The 17,073-nt window shown below is 47.0% G+C and overlaps 1 protein-coding gene across 1 annotated transcript in view; it reads right to left on the reverse strand.

Moving 5' to 3' along the window:
- LOC125757421 (histidine-rich glycoprotein-like) overlaps positions 1–14,285 on the reverse strand; it is a 41,778-nt gene extending 27,493 nt beyond the window's left edge. The window contains exons 1-4 of the mRNA XM_049413013.1: positions 14,261–14,285; positions 10,618–10,644; positions 2,021–2,047; positions 1,195–1,263 (exon numbers count right to left, since the gene is read on the reverse strand). Of these exons, the coding sequence (XP_049268970.1) occupies positions 1,195–1,263; positions 2,021–2,047; positions 10,618–10,644; positions 14,261–14,285 (148 nt within the window). The remainder of the gene's footprint in view (positions 1–1,194; positions 1,264–2,020; positions 2,048–10,617; positions 10,645–14,260) is intronic.
- Positions 14,286–17,073: the final 2,788 nt, after the last annotated feature.

The following is a 17,073-nucleotide window of genomic DNA, read 5'->3' on the forward strand; positions in this document are numbered from 1 at the left end:
ATTGTCGCGAGGTGCGGCGTATAGCGCTGTATTACGCGGAAGAATTTCAAAGTTAATATGAATTACGTTCCAAGCTGCATTCCCTCTTCACACTTGGTATACACGATATATGAACGTTGACGGGTTTAAGTCCGGTAAGCTATGTACGCCACGAAATGTTGTGTCCCTTAAACAATTTAGAGAAAACTGCGTGTTCGGCAGTTTCTGTCGCACGCCTGTCTCCCCACTCATTTCAATTATATTCCAAAACATTTTTTGATCTCGAACAGATACAATTCTATAATTAGGTTTAGCGTATACTGCTACACTTTGGAGCGCGCGCACTGGTAATTATTTACCCAGTTTGGGAAATTTCCAGCGCGCACACAACAGACGAGGACGCGAGGAAAGAAGACAAACAAGCGCGAACTCTACGTGTCTGTGTGTATTCACCAACAAACTGAGTTATGAGTTTCCTCACGCCATCGTCTGTTGTGTGCGTGCTGGAAATTTCCCGAAATGATTACGCACCAACGCGCCCAGGTTTCTACACTTTTACATATTACTTGCCGTCAAACTAATTTTTCCCAGTAAGCTTCAACATGCTTTCGATGTGCCTTTACCGCATACTGATTTCAGTCGTTTGAAATAACCGCCCATCTCTTTTCACAGAATTTGTTTTACTAGCGCAACTATGGAGAAAAATACTTGCAGTAAACATGCTATAGCTTTCACATCAACAACTCACAGGCATGTTTAGGCTTTTAGAGCGATAGCTCTACTTCTCGCGGCACAAGCCCAAAAAATGCGCGGATGCATGCGTTTGACCTTCGAGCTCAACCAATGTCAATTTCCTCTTCTTCCTCCTCGCACGTGCATTGTCATAGCAACGGACATGCGCAGTGTTGGCTTGCTTTCTCTCGCGCACCCCTGCGCGTCAGTCAGCCGGCAGGAGCGCGCGCCTCGAGACCTCAGCTTATGTCAAGCGACGCCCGCGCCTGCAATACGAAGAGGAATTTGCAAAGCGTGCCGCTGCTTGCCGCGCGGGACACCGCCGCGGCACGCTTGCCGCGGTAGTTGCTGCTATCGCAGAACAAGCATAGATTAACGGCGCTCAAGCACGGAATTTTTCTGACAATTTTTTTTCGCGTAGGCCAGCAGTGAAAGTAAGCACACTGTTTGCCTTCGCAGCTTATAAACGTAGCGTTGTCCCACCTATCATTGGCATCCCCATGTCGTCCTCAGGCTCGTCCGCTTCGTCATCGTCGTAAGGCACTGGCCAATCTGAAAATTGAAACATCGTTCATGCGGGTTCAAAAACAACGCCTTATGACTATATTTGCGCTTCTAGACTTAAGTCTTCCTTGAATTAATCCGAAGATAAAGCTTCAATGAGTTGTTAGAAGCACGTGTCTGGGCTGCTGCAATTTGACTAGACTTCACATAAATAAATTACGCTTAAATCTTTCCAACCATCAACTAAACCCCGTTTGTGGCTGTCGTGCAGGACGCGTAATTGGAAACGTAAGTCTGCACCCAGAGACTAGAAGCTAACAAAAATCTATTGGTATCAATATTAACTATGACGAGCAATCTACGCGACTCTATTTCAATTCTCGTACAGAATAAACGTGTATACAGAATGGAACTTTCTATAGAATGGTCGCAGCTAGCATAAATGATTAGCTCAATACCTAAGTTTGTCAATGCGGGTAGCGTAACCACAAAATCAATACGCTTGTTTTGGTACTTAAACTCTTTCCACGATTGTAACCATTTCGTCGAGTGTGTGAATACAATACCTGCATTATTAGTAGGCTAAGGATTCCGGATGCATGCGGCAATGGTGTACTGATTTAACAGCTATGTACTGCTATCTAGCCACCTATTTGGTCGTACACTAGACGATACGGCTGCGCGGATCATGAGCGCGGTCTATGCACTTCACCATCCACAAAAGCGGTGTCTTTTAGCTTATGTCAAAATCGTCAATCGTCTCCGGCAAATCGGCCTGTGCAGATGCATCAGCACCGTTCCTTACCGTCGTCAGCGGGATCCCAGTCCACAGCTGGAAGAAAAACAGAAAAGCTCGCAAATCGTTAAAAAATAATAAAAAATGTAAATTTTGCGGCAAGGGCGAAGCAGTGAATGCGATAGCAACAAAAAGGATTGGTATACGAATTCCTTTAGCATCTGACATGGCGTACCTCAATAAAACACTGGCGCAAGGAAGCGCTGTCACTGCAACGAGCGAAGCGACCTTCGTGCTGTCTATCGCGTCAACGCAAACTGAGCGTCGAGAGCGCGGCACGTGCAAAGGTGTGGGCCTTCAAGTAAAGCCCTGTCAAAACAGGACGAGCGCGACGGCACCCGGCCCCTCTAATTACGCTGCTGTTGCCGGAGCCACGCAGGAAGTACAGTTGCTCAGCAGTGAGTGAATGCAAGTTCTGTTTTTAAATGCGAAGCATTTCTTAGCGAACCCAAGGCACTTTGAGAGTTTCTATCTACGTACATATCTATCTAGCCGCCAAGGTCTAGGTGCTCTCGTGATCGCCTCCTTAGCTGGGTGTAGACCAAAATTGTCCCTGGGAGGGTAAAAAGGTTTGTCAAATATGACTGTCTGGTCACGACATGAATAACGTGAAAATCCTGTCCCCTACGTCATAAAACCCTTTCCTACAGACAATATTAATGAGAACTAACAGACAATAACGCCAAGGAAAGTATAGGGGATGTTTTTAGTAATAAATGTAAGGTAATTGTGAAGAAGGAAAAGTGGACGAAAAGATAGCTAGCCGCGGGCAGGGACCGAACCTGCAACCTTCGAATAACGCGTCCGATGCTCTACCAACTGAGCTACCGCGGCGGCCATCCCCCCGTCCACTTTATAGGGTATATGTGTGCATTTAAACGTGGGAGCGTCAGTCAGCGCCGCCAGTAGCCATGTACATGTACAATCATGCATGTACAATCTGGTATATACAATGCATGACCTGTCAGTTATGTTCATCGCGTACTCATATTATGCCATGCCAATTTTGGTGTATATCCAGTTAACAAAACTGCCGGAAGCGCACCAAGACAGTGCCATGTAAATCATGCCGTGCATTATAAGCATGTCACGATTTTCATGTTACTATACCTGTCATTTATGTTATTCATACAGTCACGCCGCGCAATGCCAAGTTTGGTGTATATCAAGCTAGCGAAATGGTCGCGCGCTCACCATGAGCGCGGCATGTAAATGATGCCGTACATGGCATGCATGTGATGATTTTCATGTTAATACCTGTCACTTATGTTTGTTATACAGACCCGTCACGGAATGCCAATTTTGGTGCACATCAAGCAAGCGAAACTGCCGCGAGTGCACCATGAGCATGACTTGTAAATCATGCCGTACATGGCATGCATGTCATGATTTTCATGTCACCACCTGTCATTTATGTTCATCATACAGTCGCGTCGCGAAATACCAATTTTGGTGCATATCAATCGAGCGAAAACGGCCGCGAGCGCACCATGAACACGGTATGTAGGACATGCAGTATATGTCATGCATGTCACGATTTTCATGTTCCCACCTGTTCGTGATACAGTCACGTCGCGCAATATCAAATTTGGTAGATGTCAAGCTAGTGAAACGGCCGCGAACGCATCACGAGCAAGACACCTATTTCGCGATTTTCATGTCACTACCTGGTAGGTAGGTAAAAACTTTATTTTTCCTTTTGAAAGGAAAGGGGCAAAGGGATAGAGATAGGGGGAGGTTGCTACACACGGTAGTCCTCCGCAACCTTCTCTGCCCAACCCAGGATGGCCTCCTGGACGTCGGGTTTCGAGCTGCGCAAGGCAGCCTCCCACTGCTCCTCATTATTTAATATGTTTCGGAGAGACGGGGAAGGTGGTGCTTAGGGCATCCCCACATGACATGACTGAGATTGGCCTTCGTTGCGGAGCAATATTTACAAGAAGAGGACGGGTAGAGACAGGGGTACATGAGGTGAAGCAGGTGAGGAGAGGGAAAGGTGCGAGTCTGCAGTTGTCGCCACAGCACTTCGCGCCTGCGCGGGGATTTTAGCTATTAGCGGCGGAAAGGTTAAACGGCCGAGGCGGTGGTGGCTGCAGATGTCGTGAAATGTTAGAAGGCGATCCCGCGCAGCAAAAACGGAGCCGTTGTGGAAACGGAGCTTGACTCTTCTAATGCCTGCGCCCGGACCGTAAATCCTCGGGCGCTGGCGTGAGCCGCTTCGTTACCGGCAAGGCCCGCATGCGCGGGAGTCCATATTAAAGCGGTATCTTGTTGCGGCGGATGGGCCAGGAGGAGGGAGAGGGCTGTTTTGGACACCCTACCCGCTCCAAAATTGTAGATGGCAGTTTTAGAGTCACTGATGATAAGCGAATAATTTGGAATGGTAAGTGCTAGAGCAATAGATGCCTCCTCCGCCGCCTCTGGGGATGAAGCACTACATGTCATTTATGTTCGTCATACATACATGTCTCATTACACCAATTTTGGTATATATATTGCAACGACGGCGGAGCCCTCTACGCCAGGAAAACTAACTAGCGCAGTTCAGGAGGCAAGAACTGCGGTGCCAGCGAAATGTGTAAGGCCTCAAATTTCCCCGACGAACGTTATTGATGTCGCCATAGAATGAACACGGACGCTAGCCCTTGTCGACACTGGCGCTGCTCTTTCAGCAATTGATGCCTGCATTTGCCGCCGGATCGGAAAAGTGACGACACCACTTTCTGGACAGCCCATGTCGTCATACGGAATGTCGTCTATGTCATCGAATTATCATTGCGTTGCCATCATGTTCTCACAACGTAACATTAGGCTGGGATTTTCTCTCCACGCATCATGCGATCATCAATTGCGCCCGCGCCGAAATCGAGTTGTTTCCGTTTTCACCAGACATTATCAATGACCACACAGACTCTTGTAAAATCGCAGTTTCCAAAGACACCGTTATACCGGCTTGGTCTACTGCTCTTGTCAGCATCTCTTGTACTTCTATCAACGACGGCACCTTGCTTTTCGCACCCTCTGACCTTCTACTTCGCCGCCGATCACTACCACTGCCGTTTGCCGTCCTTCAGTTCAATTCTGGCACCTCTGTGATGTACGTGTCAAACCCAACGGCCGCACCAGTCACCCTGCGCCACCGTGAAAGCCTAGGGAGAGCCGAACCACTGCCATCTTCTTCAATTTTCGACATCATGGAAGACTCCTCTGACCTGGCCGCCCTAGAGACCTCGCCTCCTCAGTCACTGCCGCGGTCTTTCACACCAACTATTGCAAGCGACCTTACGACGACGCAGCGCGACCAGCTCCTTCGCTTGCTCGAAGCTTTCTCATCCTCGTTTGACTCCCACGCAACGTCGCTCGGTCGCACGACGACTGTGTCGCACACCATCGATACTGGGAGCCATGCGCCCATTCGACCGCGTCCTTACCGAGTATCGGTGAGCGAAAGGCGCGTTATCGATGAGCAGGTGAAAGACATGCTCCAACGTGGTGTCATTCAACCTTCCAACAGTCCCTGGGCGTCGCCTGTCGTCCTGGTTCGGAAAAAAGACGGTACCATACGATTTTGCGTCGATTATCGACGGCTTAACAAGATTACCCGAAAGGATGTGTATCCGTTACCCCGTATTGATGACGCGCTGGACTGTTTGCAGGGTGCGGAGTTCTTTTCTTCCTTGGATCTCCGCTCTGGCTACTGGCAAGTGCCTATGGCTGACGCTGACTGTTCGAAAACGGCGTTCGTAACACCAGACGGATTGTACGAATTTAATCCCGTTCGGTCTTTGCAACGCGCCCGCGACCTTTGACCTCATTATGGACGGCATCCTGCGCGGCCTGAAGTGGCGCACTTGTCTATGCTATCTTGATGACATTGTCGTCTTTTCCCCAGATTTTTCGACTCATCTGCACAGTTTACATCAAGTTTTGACCTGTCTCCAGAATGCTGGCCTCCCGCTTAACTTGAAAAAGTGCCAGTTTGCGGCTCGAAAACTCACTATATTAGGCCACGTTGTCTCCAAAGAAGGCATTCTCCCCGATCCTGCTAAACTCCGGGCCGTATCCGACTTCCAAAGCCCACTACCCTAAAAGCACTACGCCGCTTTATTGGCCTATGCTCCTATTTTCGACGCTTCGTTCGAAATTTCGCTAATGTCATCGCACCCCTCAATGCACTTCTCCACGGCGACAATGAACTGTCTACCTGGTCGGAAGCCTGTGATCACGCATTTACGACTCTCCGCCGCCTTCTTACATCTCCGCCAATCTTGCGCCACTTCGATCCCAGCGCACCGACAGAAATTCACACTGATGCCAGTGGTGTTAGCCTTGGTGCTGTGCTCGCACAACGTAAGGAAGCCAACACCGAATACGTGGTCGCCTATGCTAGTCGAGCGCTCACAAAACCTGAGACCAATTACTCTGTCAAAGAAAAAGAGTGCTTGGCTATCATATGGGCTCTTCAGAAACTTCGCCTCTATCTTTACGGTCGTCCTTTTGACGTCGTAACGGACCACCACGCTCTTTGCTGGTTGTCGAACCTGAAGGACCCGTCAGGCCGCCTCGCTCGTTGGGCTCTCCGAATCCAGGACTACGATATCCGCGTCGTCTATCGCTCTGGCCACCGACACTCCGATGCTGACGTCCTTTCTCGTTTTTCCCTGATCTCAGACGACAGCATTTCTACACGCGATCAAGATATGTCGCCGCTTGACATCCTGGACATGGCCTCAGAACAACGAAACGACCCATGGATCGCCACCATTTTGAACTTTTTGTCAAGCCCTCCGACAGCGTCGGCACCTCGCGCACTGCGACGCCAGGCACAGCATTTCGATATCCGCGACGGACTTTTATACCGCCGCAACTACCACAACGACGGCCACACATGGTTACTAGCCGTAACCCGTAGTCTTCGTCAAGAATTGTGCTCCACTTTTCACAATGACCCACATTGTGGTCACGGTGGAGTGTCTAAGACATACATGCGGCTCAGTCGACGATATTATTGGCGGGCCATGTACAACTTCGTCTGCAAGTACGTCCGCTCTTGCATCCCCTGCCAACGACGCAAACCAGTCTCGCACCTCTCCGCAGCACCTCTCCAGCCACTTCCATGCTCAGCCCTCCCGTTTGACCGCGTCGGCATCGATTTATACGGGCCTCTTCCATGAACTGGTGCTGGAAACCGATGGATTGTCGTTGCCGTAGATCATTTAAGGTATGCTGAAACCACCGCCTTGTCTGTTTCAACAGCAAAAAACCGTTGCCTCGTTTATTCTACACAACTTTATTCTTCGCCATGGTGCACCTCGTGAACTCCTGAGTGATCGGGGACGTGTATTCCTCTCGGACGTGCTGCAATCACTCCTATCTGAATGCCAAATTATTCACCACACTACTAGCGCTTATCACCCACAGACCAATGGCTTAACTGAACGATTTAACCGGACCCTTGGTGACATGTTGTCTATGTACGTTGCCTCAGACCACTGCAATTGGGATGTTGTACTTCCGTTTGTCACATACGCGTACAACACCGCCTGCCAAGCCACTACCGGATTCTCACCATTCTTTTTGCTTTATGGCCGCGAGCCCTCCAGCACGATTGATACAATTCTTCCGTACCACCCAGACCCTGCCGACTGCCAACCTGTGTTTGAGCTCGCCCAGCATGCTGAGAGATGCCGACAACTTTCCCGATCTTTCACCTATGATGAACAGTGTCGCCAAAAACAGCGCCATGACTCCAAGCCCCTCCGCACCCTTTTCCTATCAACTCCCTCTTGTGGCTTTGGGTGCCTCCAGTTGCTGCTCCCGGCCTTTCATCTAAGCTCCTTCCAAAGTACCACGGACCCTATCGCGTGGTTGCGCAAACCTCCCCTGTCAATTATGTGGTCGAACCCGTTACGACATCTTCCGATCTCCATCGTCGCGGGCGAGAGACAGTCCACATTGACCGCCTCAAGGCATATTATGATCCTCTGACCTCTATCTAGATCGCCAGTATGGCTACTTCTCCATGCCGGGGGTGATTGTGAGGAAGAAGATTGGCAAGCACGGAGACCCATCGCCATCGACTGGCACACACCGACAATTCGCACTCTGGCTACGCCCTGCGTGCTGCTGCTACGATCGTCGCTCTCGTAGAATCCTCAATAAACCCCCCGTAACAATATCTATTTAATTAAACGGCCGCGAGTGCCTCAATACCATGTCACGTAAATCATGCTGTACATGACGTGCGGGCCATGGTTTGCATGTTAGGACCTGACACCTATGTTTGCCATACACTCTCGTCACGCCATACTAATTTTGGTATTTATCAAGTTAACAAAGCGGCCGCAAGAGCAACAAGACCGCGGCATGCAAATATTACCGTTCATATGACATGCACGTCATGAGTTTCATGTTATGACCTGTCATTTATGTTCGTCATACAGCCATGTTATGCCATACCTGTTTTGGTACACATCCCATAAACGAAACGGCCAGGAGAGGGTAAAGTCGTAGGCGGATAGATAGATAGATAGATAGATAGATAGATAGATAGATAGATAGATAGATAGATAGATAGATAGATAGATAGATAGATAGATAGATAGATAGATAGATAGATAGATAGATAGATAGATAGATAGATAGATAGATAGATAGATAGATGGATGGATGGATGGATGGATGGATGGATGGATGGATGGATGGATGGATGGATGGATGGATGGATAGATAGATAGATAGATAGATAGATAGATAGATAGATAGATAGATAGATAGATAGATAGATAGATAGATAGATAGATAGATAGATAGATAGATAGATAGATAGATAGATAGATAGATAGATAGATAGATAGATAGATAGATAGATAGATAGATAGATAGATAGATAGATAGATAGATAGATGGACGGACGGATGGACGGATGGACGGATGGACGGATGGATGGATGGATGGATGGATACGCTCAAAGTCGCTGAAGTTCGCTAAGAAATGATTCGCATTTAAAAGGAGGAGCGGAAAGTAAAGCATAGCATTGCCACGTGTCGTACAATATAGCAAGGGGTGGGAAAGAGAAGAGAGTGACGAGGAGGGAAAGGAAGAGGGGGAGAGCATAGCCTAGCCGTGTAAAGTGCAGTGTAGCAAGGGGGTCGAATAAGGCAAGTGAGGGTGAGGAGGACGGAAAGGAGGAGGGTGAGGGTACCGCATACTACAGCCGTGTATAGTATTAATGGTTAAATTTGTAGCGCACACATTTGACAGGGGCACAATGACGCTTGAGTAAATATCTGGTGCTGTTAATTTATTTTATTTATAATACCCTCAGGGCCAAATGGCATTGAAGAGGGGAGTGGATACAATACATGAAAAATACAAAAATAAAACAGTGCAATGAATACAGGTAACACAACATTTCTCCAGGTTATACAAATAATAGCAGTTATTTCAAAGAAAAAAATTAAAAAATAAACAAACAGGAGCAGTGAGTACAGGTAAGAGATTTTCCTTGTTATACAATATTATGTAATGTTTCGTGAAAAAGTTTGCAGTCAGTGATGGTTGCGACGCTTGAGGGAAGATGGTTCCAATCCTGAGATGTACGGGGAATAAACGACTGAAAGAAAGACTTAGTGTGGCATGACGCGATTCCTACCTTATTACGATGATCAACGCGGTTTGAAATGTACACAGGCCGGAGTATGAGGTCATTATTAAGTGTTGGATGGTGGAAAATTTTATGAAATAGCGAAAGACGGGCGACTTTGCGTCGGTGAGCCAATGGAATAAGTGATAAGTTATTTTTCATTGAGGTTATACTGGCAGTGCGGTTGTAGTTAGAGAGGATGAATCTAGCAGAGTTATTTTGTACTAGTTCAAGAGAGGTGATAAGGTTAGCATGACTGGGATCCCATATGGCAGATGCATACTCAAGTTTGGAGCGTATGAGAGACTTATAAAGCATTAGTTTTAAGGAAGAGGGTGCTTTGGAAAAGTTACGTCGTAAGTAGCCGAGCATGCGATTAGCATTGTTAATGACGTACTCTACATGAGTTGTCCAACTTAAGTTATTTGTGATGTGTACACCAAGATATTTATAGGAGAATTTATATTTCCATGTTATAGGCACGCGCTACCACGTCCGGTGCAGCAAGTTTAACAGTGAATAGCTACCAACATAGCGTTCAGCCCGATGGCACTCAACGACTTCTTTTGAGGCTTGCTAAACAGCATATCAGAATTCCAACGCTGCTTGAGTAAAAGTCTGGTGCTGTTCATTTCCGTGTTATAGGCACGTGTTACCACGTCCAGCGTCGTTTCTATTGACCCAGTCGATCTTTACCACTCTGTCTAAAGGTATTTCGCGCGTTGGGAACTCTGTAAATGACGCAAGCGGCACTCACATATCCCAAATATTTTTCTCGGTTTACATCTAAGTACACGTATTGTACTATCTTACAGCTCAGACTCCTCTAGCGTCAAGGCTCGAACAAGCCCTTCATTAAAGAGCCATGGCTGAAAAAGAAACTACGAGGAAGAACAATTCTAGGTTTGGTATATCGAGATGACAAATTAGGAAGTGATCACTGCCGGTGTGATATACTTACCGTCTGGAGATTGGACCAGCACTTCATCTGAAATGAACAGTTATGTGGGGTTCAATGACGCAAAAGCAACTGTGCCTGTGATCCATCATGAAATGAACATACTACGTCAAATAGATCCCTAGCGTGACGCGCGTTCAGACAACACTGCCGTGTAAAAATAAACTATATCTTGAAGGTCTTAATGCCGCAAGAATTTATTCGACCAAGCAGCGCCATAAGTTCAAGCAGGCCGAGCAGACCAAGAAGGCCGGTACGCCCACTAATAATGCGCCGTTTATGCTGTAGAAGTTCAGGGGAACATGGAAGCTTGAAGCGATGAAAAATCCTTGAACATGGGGTATTGCTGGAGCCGACGTTTCGGCAACGGTATTGTCTTCTTCAAGGCTGCAACTGCCTACCTTAGCACGCCTATGTATATTGCCACCTCCTTCTATTCTGTTCTAGTTGGTGGAGAGGGCATGAAGAATACACATACATGCGCTATGGTAGGCAGTTGCTGCTTCGAAGATGACAAGACCATTGCCGAAACGTCGGCTCCAGCGACACCCCATGTTCAAGGATTTTCCATCGCTGTTTATCCTGTATAACCTGAAAATATCAATGTGCGATCATTCCTTTCTCTAATCGTGATCACCTAATTACGTAGCACTCGTGCTATTGTTATATTATTATTCCGCGCGGTAGGCATTTTTCCTGTAGAAAATATTATTATGTTGTTAATTGTGAACAAACGACAGTCTACTGTCTGCCGTGGAGCTGTGGAGACGTATATTTCTCGTGTCTGCAGAACCAAGCTCCCACGACATCCGATAATAAGCATAGGGCATAAAAATGAATGCAACGTACTCACATACACTCGCGGACCATATTCTTTCCTAGGACTTCCTTTCCCAAATGGCAAGAAATATCCCCTCCTTTCCCCCGCACTTTATGATCCCGACAGCAGTTTACGACAACGCTTTCATTGCTAATTTAACTATAACAGTGCTATGATGAGGTGCGTTTATTCACGGGAGACAGTGAACGATGATCAGGAGAGGCTTCAGTATTGTAAACAGCGTAGGAATAAGCCATTAACGCATACTTCCGCGCATTTGAGTGTTGCCAGAAAGGGTGTTGTTTATATCTGTTTTCGAAATTATAGCTCAATATATCCAGCATTCATTACATAGAAGCTAGTTTTCCTTATCAATACAAACATTTCTCGCATGCAGGGTATCTTTGCATCTAAATTGATCTGTGACCGAATTTCTGTTGAGAAAGGCGCGCACGCCAAGTAATTGTGGTGTGGTCGCTTCATCTGAGTGACGTAAAAATGTAGCTTCCATAGTTATTCATTCATGAACTGTCTGATAATATGAAGAAAATTGCACATCGTTCTAACGTTAAAGCTGAGTGTTCTGCACCTGGGATGCTTATTCACGTTGTTCTTGATCACGTGTTTCTTTGTACCATGTTGTTTATTTATGTGTGTTTTTCCCAATAAACTTTCAGTTACAAGTCTGTGCTCGTGCGTCTGCCTTCCTTGTCCCCTTTTTTTTTTTTCGCGCAGTTTTCGTCGCAATGTATTGCCCACTAACCCAGCACTCAGTTCTGCTATGCTTATAAAGTTGTGCAATCAAAGTAAATCTTGGCCCGTGCCACATAAATGTAACAAAAAGAACAAGAAGCCAGTCGACATTACACTAGCGAAGTCGCTTGTCGCATCCTTCTTTGTTGTGGTATATACTATGCAGGACAAACAGGAAACCGTATCAATGAACGGCTAAGAAAATGTAAAGAAAGGTCTGCGCGATTGTTGGGTCGTATGTCGTTGCAGATTGCTAGGCTGTGAACCGGTCTTTGGTCAGTGTAATATTGCCAACAAAAGCGGTGATGTAAAATAATAGAGGCTGAAATGGTTTCACGACTGTCACTGGGTGCGCCGGCAGCCATCTGGACACTTGTGAGGAAAATAAATTATCCTTCCATCAAGCGTGGGAAATACGCATGTGCAATGCGATGAGTGATAGTTATAAACCCGGGTCATCGAAAATAAAGCGCTTTATCGAAAGCGAGCGCTCGCTTACATGTCCTTTAGTTTCTTCCCCAATCCAATAATATGTGGCACCAACAAGCTTGAAGAGCCACATTCCCTCTTCACATGTATCTTCCAGGGCGCATTGCGAGGTATTTACAGAGATAGGACTACCACGCGTGTGACAACGAAGTAGTACACCTAGTCTTACATTTAGCACAGGGAAATTGGAAATGACGATGTTAACTGAGTACTAATTTCATATCAATTCAAAAGCGAGCCTTACTCATAGATAATGTATCAATACAAGTGCTGAGCGCACACACATACGAAGAACCAGTGCGTAGTCTGTTTCACTACGCATCATTCGATCTGTCCAACACGCTGTTGAATTTCTTCTACTTCCCTATACTCATATGACATACATATGACTAGTTTTTGTACTTGGACATTTTTTGTTGTTGTTGTTGATGTTGTTCTGCATTGTTCCTACTGACTCGATGTTAACCCAATTTGTTCTTTCTTTGTTCTTACTTTGTATCGCCCCCTTTACACAATGCCTCGGCGAGGCCTGTAAGGTACTTGTAAATAAATAAATAAATAAATAAATAAATAAATAAATAAATAAATAAATAAATAAATAAATAAATAAATAAAAGGTGTACAAAGTCATTCGCCAGGGCGACGTGAGAGTGAAGGGGAAGCGGGAATTCCACAGTGTGCTCAAAGAGTACGTTCCGGCTAGAATAAATACGATGCGCTGTGATGAGTTCAGACAGGGGTAACGGTACCAGTATTAATGCTCACAAATGCATTGCTGGGGTTAGAAGGTAACCGAAGACCAGTGGGCCGGTCGCCATTGGGGCTCACGCGTAATTCCGCAATTCAGACATAGTAATTTGACATAAGTTGAGCATAGAGAAAAAACTCAAAGGCTCCCTTACGCATTCGCCTAAGATGACTCGAAGGTGAAGCCCATCTTCTTCATTTTCTTCTAATTACTAATTCTAATTCTAATGTAGTAATTCTCCTCGCTCCTCCAAAACCTTTCAACTATTGAAGTGATGTTGCACTGCCTTCAGAATCGTAACCAGTGCAAGCTTCCTGCACGTCACCTGGTTTTACAGCCCCTCCGGGATTTACCCACCTTTGGCCAAGCGACGATGTCCTGTGACGTCATGATGACGTCACAAATTTTGACGATCTGTGACGCCATGTTAACGTCATTTGGTGAAATCATCGCGTTAATGATGTTTCGCATCACTCGCTTGGCGTCGCAGACGTTGCTGGTGGTCGATTTTCGCGTTTGATGAGGCATCTAAGGCTTTCGCCTTAAGATATGTTTTGGAGAAATACTTGTGGATATGAATGAAAAGATGTCCACCGACAAAGTGCATCGAGATCTGCACGTCAAAAGTGTGGACACACTGTGGAGGAAACGTCCAGAAGACTGTCAACCAAGTACAGGGTAATGGAAATCGCAAACAGACTACAAGGTCACTCCCTGGCTACGCCACTGCTGACGGCGATCGTGGCAACTGAGCTATAGGCCGTAAAACAGTCGCGTTCCAGGTCTAAAGCTCTTCTGGTAAGACCGCAAGAAAATATAATTGCGAGATAGCTCACCCTCCGCGAGCCCTGGTGTAGCCATGATGTCCTTGTTCTTGTTCACCTTCAACAGTGCCTCACACCCACTGTGGGGGATTGGCCAAGAATTGAGTGGTTTTATCAAATGTTTTAATACTTTAGAAGGGAGTTTAAAGAATGGAAACATTACTAATTTGATAGGAAATTTGGCGCTTGATGAAATGTGTAAAAAGTAAACAAAGCCCTTTTTTTATTAGTAATAGATAATAAAATAAAATAAATCAATACCCTAATTTTTGAAATATATGCATGTGTCGACACAGAAGGATAGTAATATAGTTAGCTAGTTAACCGACTTTTTTCATTGAGGTAATCCGGCACAGCCACGCAAACCTTCGCACTGGAGAAGCCAGAAATAGAGGCTCCAAAAGATGAAATCACACGCACAGATAAATTAATTTCAATAGCACGTAAAGGTGTTTTCAAAAGGGTTTTTTTCGTACTGTAGTATATCGCCTGCAGGTCAGAAAGAAATGATCGACAGTTTCCAGCTCACTACAGAATGCGTACAATGGACAAGGTGCCTGAGCAGACCTGTGTTGGTAGAAATTGAGCTTCGGTACACGACAGCGCAGCCTCGTAATTGACACTTCCAGTTTACGGCTATGACAATATGACCTCCGCCAGGGATATAGTAAGTGCCGATATTCGGTGGAACTTGTGAGTGCTGTGTCTGCAAAGACTCATAATACTACGCCTGCGAAATCGCGCAGCCGTCACATAAGAGGATGGTGGAAAATAAGGTAAAATCGGTCCATTAATCGACGACTTCGCTAAAGAATCGGCAATTTCATTTAGGAGCAAACATCTATGTCCAGGAACCCAAACTAATCGTACTTTTCTCTAATGCACCGGTACCAGTGCACGAAACGCCTTTATTACGTGGGAGTCAGCCCCAGCAGAAAGTGCAGCACACAGGGATAGGGAATCTGTGATTAAAACGGCAGATGTAATGGCTGAGTTTAACTTGAGCAATTGGAGCACTACCGCCAGAAATTCAGCCACAAAAACGGGTATTAAATCGGGTAGTCGAAGGCAATAAGACCAGTGTTGTACGGAACGGCGTTCCAAGGAACGACGTTCCAGGAACTAGTTCCTTTTTGGCGGAACGGAGGAACGCCACCGTTCCATTGAGGATCGGTGGAACTGTAACGGTAACTCGTTACGTTTACGTAGGAACGGCATCGGTAACGGCGTTCCTTTTGTAAACGTTCCTCGGCATTGAACAGGCGCCTGCACTCAGCACTTCATGCAGAACAGGGTGGATGGCTGACCGCGTGAGGCACAAGAATCTACCGCTCGCCTGTCACTTTGCTATGCTGCATCCTAGTTTTCACTTTAAGGCGGCCGCCGGGGGCGCAGGGAAGCGTACGATGTCAAGACCGACCACGCGCGGGAGGAACAAAGGAACGGGCCGTTCGGGAGTGCAGACACACCTTGGAGAACATTTACTTGAATTCGATAATCATCGAACTCCACTGTAAGGCTGCCGCCAGGAAAGGGCATGGAATATTTTTTACCTCGGGGACATTTTTGTTCAGCCAACTCGAAAGTATCTTTTGTGTGTACGTGGGGCGGGAGGGGGGGGGGAGGAGGAGAGGGGGGGCTGCGTATTCGATCGGGCGGTTTTGCTGCGCGTCCCCATGGCCTTGTCGGCATAGACAAAAGTGGGGAGCCGACTTACCGTAGTCGAGGCGCCTACGCGTGGTTCCGCGGAGTTTTCGAACGGCGCGAATCATCGTCGCGAATCTGGTGTTTAACTCGCATGGGACAGAGGAGCCAATCACAACAACAGAGGCCGAAGAAAATGAGTGAAGCACCGACGTGCTAACCGCCGAAATCCCGCGTGGTGGCCTCCCACTGCGCATGAATTGTCTTCGGCCCCAACGTAACGGTGGCGAAGAGACACTTTGGTTCTACCCCTTGGGAGTGAGCGTCTTGCCGCGTGCAGCGTACTTTTCCGACGTTTTATTGGGTTTATGTTTGCGCGCTGCAGGGGCGTAGCCAGAAATTTTTTTCGGAGGGTGGGGGAGGTTCAACCACACTTTATGTGTGTTCGTGCGTGTGTTTGTATGTGTGCGTGTATATATACACATGCAAAATTGAAAAATTTCGGGGGGGGGGGGCTTGAACCTCCCCCCTCCCCCCTTGGCTACGCCCCTGGCGCGCTGCCTGCCGACTGCGAAGCTCCGGCCCAGTTCCTGGGAATGTTTCTCTCGTCTTTAGCGGCTGGCTCGATCGTCCCTTTAGTATCTTGTGCATGCGGCCGGCAGCCATCGACAAATCTGTCTTTTGAGACCTGGTTGCGTGGATAGCGGGGAAGAGGACCTAAACGCAGTGGACGCGGGTGCTGCAGTGGCGCCTGTCCGCTGCCTTCTATGGCTTCGTTTGGACAGGCATCTTGTCTCCGCGGCTATCGGTCTATAACTTTTATTACAGTTCAGTTCGACATCCGCCGCACCGATAACGTCTGTCGTGCAATAAACGTTACGCGTACATCCAGCGCTACATTCTTGTTGCGCCCACTGAGCCTGCCCTCGCCCATAGGACCAAGGTTGACTTGTCGCTATTTGTGCACAACACGGCAGTACCCTCGAACACTTGATGGATCGGGTATTCAACATTGCCAACAAAGTGCTGACGAGAAAACAGGTTGCTTAGTCGGATACCAACATCGAAATACAAGTCTTGCTGAGTGCGAACAAGGGACTTTCCTAAGGTGCAACTATGTATCCTGGACATTATTCACACTGCGATACTGAATCAGCACTCATTAAGCGCCTATGTATTGT

This window comes from Rhipicephalus sanguineus, chromosome 2, assembly GCF_013339695.2.
Source record: "Rhipicephalus sanguineus isolate Rsan-2018 chromosome 2, BIME_Rsan_1.4, whole genome shotgun sequence".
In the NCBI taxonomy this organism is placed as follows: domain Eukaryota; kingdom Metazoa; phylum Arthropoda; class Arachnida; order Ixodida; family Ixodidae; genus Rhipicephalus; species Rhipicephalus sanguineus.